Source organism: Gossypium raimondii, chromosome 13, assembly GCF_025698545.1.
Source record: "Gossypium raimondii isolate GPD5lz chromosome 13, ASM2569854v1, whole genome shotgun sequence".
Classification (NCBI taxonomy): domain Eukaryota; kingdom Viridiplantae; phylum Streptophyta; class Magnoliopsida; order Malvales; family Malvaceae; genus Gossypium; species Gossypium raimondii.
This window is the reverse complement of record NC_068577.1, coordinates 5,292,846-5,299,006: the sequence shown is the minus strand read 5'-3', so window position 1 is coordinate 5,299,006 and position 6,161 is coordinate 5,292,846. Positions and strand designations below refer to the sequence as shown.

Below are 6,161 nucleotides of genomic sequence, written 5' to 3'. Positions count from 1 at the left end.
TATATTAATCCTTGAAAAGTGATTTCATCACCAATTTAATATATTAATAAATCATTAGAAACAATATAATAATTTTAATTTTGTTTTTAAAATTAGACTTAAATTTTATTTAGAAAAATGACTAATCTAATCAAAATAATAAAAAGAAAGGGTAAATTGATTCAAAATTAATTTAATGTTACTTAAGGTATAGGTGGTAATGAAATTGTAACATTTTGATACTATTTGAAAATATAAGAATACAGATGGTTGGAATATTAAGAATTCAACATTACGGGATGTAATATAAGGTCCAACCAATCAATTAAACAAATTTAAATTTGGTTTTAAAAAATTATAGCTTAAGCTAAAATTCAGCTTGATCCAACTTATCTTAATGACTCATTTCACTTTTTAAAAAATATATTGAACCAATTGATTCAAGTAGTGGTCAAGACTAATGCTTTTAAATTCGTGTTATTTCTTTTAATAATATCCTTTTTTAGACTTCAAATTTGAATTCTCCTCCATTATCCTTTATTTAATTGTAAGGAATCTAGACCCTTGCAAAAGTTTTTCTTGCACTTCCAGAAAGTCAATGGTTTTCGCAATGTTTCGACAAACAGAAAAAGACAAAGCAATCTCAAGACTTGTCCTTCAACACATTACCATATTAATTGAATTTCTTCTTCTTCTTCTTCTTTTCCAAATGAGACCTTACTTTCTGCACCAAAATTTGAAGCCATTAATGGCCATTTGCAGCTCCAAAATTGTAAACCTCTTGATCACCACGGTTCTCTTTTGCCTCATTGAACCATTCTCCAACGCCATATCCTTCAACTTCACAAGTTTCACCACCAATAATAACAACATAAGCTACGAAAATGCTTACCCTGCTAGCCGAGTCATTCAGCTTACAGCCAACCAGAGAGATCGTCAAATGACCGCGAGCCTTGGTCGAGCCACGTACTATGAACCAATGCACCTATGGGACAAGGCCACTGGGAATCTCACGGATTTCGCCACCCATTTCACCTTCACCATCGATTCACAAAACAGGTCTGCGTATGGAGATGGGATAGCATTCTTTCTTGCACCCCAAGGTTCGAAGATCCCCGATAATGTCACGAAAGGTGGTAATCTAGCTCTTGCGAGTGACGGTATGGGACTGAACACAACAGTGAATAGATTCGTTGCTGTGGAGTTTGATATTTATCGGAACCGATGGGATCCAGAGCACGAACATGTTGGTATCGATATCGATTCGATGAAATCGGTGGCGAATATTACATGGTGGAGCGACGTTATGGGAGGGAAAAGAAATGAAGCATGGATAAGATACGATCCGAAAACGCATAATTTAAGCGTTTCCTTTACTGGATTTAGAAATAATACTACCGTCATGCAACACCTTAGTGCTATCATCGATTTAAGGCTTTACTTGCCTGACAAGGTAACTTTCGGATTCTCGGCAGCCACCGGAAATGCATCTGCCATACATCAAATTTCTTCTTGGGATTTCAGTTCAAGCTTAGAGAACGATAGTAACACGACTGATCCGACAGCTGCCACACAACCTAACCACAAAAAAAGAAAAAACAGAACAGGTTTTGCTGTGGGATTCGGAGTCGCCGGTGCTTTTGTTGTAATGGTTTTAGTTGGGATTGCTAGTCTTTATAGGAAGAAGTACCAGTCTGACGAAGAGAACGGTGATGCCATCGATGAGGCAATAGAGGATGAATTCGAGAGGGGGACCGGACCGAGGAAGTTCTCGTACAAGGAACTTGTTCATGCCACCGATGATTTCAACGAAGTCCAGAAGCTCGGCCAAGGTGGATTTGGCGGTGTTTACAAAGGATTTTTAAAGGATTCAAGCTCCTACGTTGCCATCAAACGAGTCTCAAGTGGATCAAAACAAGGTATAAAAGAGTATGCTTCGGAAGTAAAGATCATAAGCCGATTACGACATCGAAATCTCGTTCAACTCATTGGCTGGTGCCATGAAAACAAACAACTCCTCCTTGTTTACGAATTCATGCCCAATGGTAGCTTAGATTCTCACCTGTTCAACCAAAACAGCTTATTGCCATGGGAGTTAAGGTTCAAAATTGCTCAAGGATTAGCGTCGGGACTGCTTTACTTACACGAAGGGTGGCAACAATGTGTGGTTCACAGAGACATTAAATCAAGCAACGTGTTGTTGGACTCCGATTTCAATGCCAAGCTAGGCGATTTTGGTCTCGCGAGGCTCGTGGACCATTCCAAAGGGTCGCAAACAACCGTGTTGGCCGGCACAATGGGGTACCTTGCCCCAGAATGTCACATCGCCGGCAAAGCCAGTAAACAATCCGATGTTTATAGCTTTGGCGTCGTTGCTTTGGAGCTCGCTTGTGGACGAAAACCGATCGAACCGAAAGCCGGAGAAGGCAAAGTGAATTTGGTGGAGTGGGTTTGGGATCTTTACGGAAGAACCGAATTGCTTGAAGCTTGCGACACTAGGCTTAATGGCGTGTTTACGGTGCGGGAAATGGAGCAGCTGATGATCCTGGGGCTATGGTGTGCGCACCCAGATGAGAATTCGAGGCCGTCGATACGGCAAGCGATTCACGCGCTGAATTTCGAAGCTCCGGTGCCGGTACTACCATCGAAGATGCCGGTGGCAACGTATTATGCTCCTCCGATGAGTGTTACTCCGTTAAACCAATTTTCAAGCAATAGTACTTACAGTAATAGCAGCAGATCCTCGCAGTTTACTTCGTCTTCGAGTTCTTCTGCAACTGCATCTCTTTTGTTAGCTCCTCCGGTTTAAAATTAAATTGGTCAAAATTTACATCATATCCCTGTATTTATATAAAATTTGTGATTTAATCCTGTACTTAAACCGTCAAACCGAAATTTTATTAATTCTTCAATTTAAAAATCTTAATCTAATTGATGATAGCAATAGTGTTTTCTGTAAAATTTGCCATCAATGTAGATTAATCATGGGTTGAGTGGTTTGACCTAATTTGAGCCTAAAATTTTAACACCCATTTTAACTTTGTATTTAAAATATTTAAAAAACTCATTTTATCTTTTTATTTAAAATCCAAATAGTGATTCAATTATTAGTATTTTCTATTAACAATTTTCATCAATAAATTCATCCAATCATATTTTAAAAAAGTAAATCATCAGTTTAAGTTTTCAACCATCGTAAGATGTGGGTCTAATAAATTTATAATTTAATCACTTAACCATTAATAAATTTATAAATTTACACTATAGCCACTCAATCCTTGCACCATTACTCTCTAACCTAATACTCGAAGTAGTACTCAAGCCTCCAACCTTAACAAAACTATTGTCATCCCCATATCTCTCCTCTAACCTAACCAGCTTAGCACCTCTTCATTCTTAACCTACACATAGTTTCCTATTCAACCAAAGCCATAACACAAGAAAATCTAAAATCAAACTATTCATACACGTTACCTTGAACCAGCTACCAAATATCATAACAACCACAATCAAAGCAAACAAAAATATAAATAAAAAACAAATAGAAAAGAAAAGAAAATCTCTTATTTTAGCAAGCCTAAACAAAACCTAGGACAAAATAAAATTCAAATATTAAAAAAAAAAAACTCAGACGTACTAGATTCAATCAATAGTATATTACTAATTATTCTTATATTATAATTAGGGGTGAGCATTCGATCGAATCGAATCGAATTGAATCAAAAATTTTCGAGTTAATCGAGTTTTCGAATCTCATTTTATCATCCTAACTTTATTTGAAGTTTTCTCGAATCGAGTCGAGTGAGATGGAATTCGAATCGAATCGAATCGAATATATTTGTTCGAGTTAAATTTTAAAAAATAATTTTGGGTCCTTGTAACCGTTGTCACCCATCGTAATAAAATTTGTCTACCTTAATCAAATTTTTTATTAACTTTCATCACCTCATAATTTATTTATTAATTTTTTATATACTGGTTATCTTCTTTGCTTGCTTAGTTGTTTCAATTATCTTGATTCTTGTCACTATGTATTTTGGAATTAAAAATATATTAAATATAAAAATATGATTTTTTAATAAAATTTATTTTAAAAATAAAATGTGAAATTGATAGCAATATAAAATTTTAACACGAATATTTTATGGCATAATTAATAATTCAATTTTAATATAAATATTCAATATGACTAAACAATTCAATAATATAAATAATATAAAATGTGAAATTTAATTTAATAATATAAATAGTAAATATAAATAAAATTATTACTATTTATGTTTAGTGATTTTTTTTGGATAATTTTGATTTTTTATTTGAGAGTAAAGGGTGAGAAGTAAAAGTTTAGGGGGAAAATAAAAAGTTTTGGAGAATAAAAGTTTGAGGGAAAATAAATAGGAGAGAGTAAAATTTTGGAGGGAAAATATTAAAAAAAAAATTGGAGGGGGGAAGGTTTGGGGTAGATGGGAGGTGGGATGGAAAGGGAATAAAAGTTTTAGGGGAAAAGTGGGAAGGAGTAAAAATTTTGAGAGAAAATAAAAGGTTTTGAGGGTTTTTGGGAGTAAAATTTTGAGAAAAAATAAATGGGAGAGTAAAATTTTGGTATGAAATGGATTTTGGGTAGATTGGGAGGTTGGGAGGGGAGGGGAGTAAAAGTTTTGGGGGGAAAGTGGGAAGGAGTAAAAGTTTTGAGGGAAAAGTAAAAAGGTTTGGGAGTTTAGGGTAAAACTGTCAAATATTATAGTTTGATATTCGAATTATTGAATTATTCGAGTTATTCAATTGAAAACTCAACTCGATTCGAACTCGAAATTCGAAAAAAAAATTCGAGTTGATTCGAATAACTCGATTAACTCGAATAACTCGATCCGTTTAACTCGAAATTCGAATTTTTTTCGATTTTTTCGAGCCGAATCGAGTTTTTCTCACCCCTAATTATAATAACAAAAAAACTCATATTAATTTGCTATAATTATGGTGATAGTATATTATGTTGGAAAATATGAACATCACATATATAATACGGGTAATTACATGTTATTATTTACTATCATGATAGGTTAGCCCAAATTAAAAGTGATCTAATTTGGTTAAGGTTTATTGGACTTTAATTATTAAATAAAGTATGAGTCAAATATGTATAGATACTCTAGTAATTGAGTTCTAATTAATTTCTAATTAATGATGGGCTAATTAGGAATTAGGGCTAATATGCCAAAGTTATATATATTAGGTTATGATCCTCAAATTACACACAATATAACTTTTCTATTAAGTATGACTCCTATTTTCATTCAAATTTGAAAAATAATCTTTTAGTTAAACTCTGTTTATTTATTTCAGTCAAACACTGATTAGTTTAGATTATTTTATTATTATTTGACATATGAATTTAGCCTATAAATAGGCTCTTTTACAACCTTAGAAAATACACCCATTAGAGATTAGAACTCATAACACATTTAAAGAATTTTGTGTTTACGTTTTGAGAGTTCTTTGTTTTCGGGTTTTCGGGGTTTAGTTTTTATCTCCATCTTTTGTACTCTTCGTTCTTTTGCCATTATAGTAAAATTATCTTTGCCCGTGGTTTTTTATCCTCTTTGAAGGGGTTTTTCCACGTCAAATTTGTGTGTTCAATTTCTCAATTATTCTGCTATTTTTGTTACTTGTTGCTTTAATCGGGACGATCCTAACATTTTCTAATATCCCATCCTTAGGAAAGAGAGAATAAATATTCTTTCTGAATTTTTTGTGTGCTAAATTGGAAGATAAAATCCCCAAGATCCGGAAAAACTTTTAAGAAATTCTTGTATTCAAGTATGCTTCCGCATCTAATTTTATTCTTGTTTTATTTTTTGATGATTTCACATGACAGATCCTGATTTATGATTTCTTAAGTTTTATATCATAACTTAATTATGATTCTAACATATTATTATTATATCATAATAACATTCATGCAATCAATGATTGTTATTCTCGATAAGTTTGTTAAAGCCATCCCTTAGGCTCCAACCTCATCGGTGGTCAAAGAAATCCTATTGAGAGGTTCCGTAAGTTTGGAGCCAAGGACTTGAAGGTTTTGAAAGGTGACGATCCCTCCGTTGTTGAATACTGTCTCAAAAATATCCAAAAGGTCTTTGAGCAACTTCATTGTAATTCTATTGAGAAGTTGGCGTGTA

The 6,161-nt window shown here is 33.6% G+C and overlaps 1 protein-coding gene across 1 annotated transcript; it reads left to right on the top strand.

Annotated features, from left to right (window-relative positions):
• The first annotated feature begins 670 nt into the window (after nt 1–670).
• LOC105784607 (L-type lectin-domain containing receptor kinase IX.1) lies at nt 671–2,986 on the top strand. Its single transcript, XM_012610509.2, has one exon. The coding sequence runs from the start codon at nt 689–691 to the stop codon at nt 2,786–2,788; it is 2,100 nt and encodes a 699-aa protein (XP_012465963.2). The 5' UTR covers nt 671–688; the 3' UTR covers nt 2,789–2,986.
• Nucleotides 2,987–6,161: the final 3,175 nt, after the last annotated feature.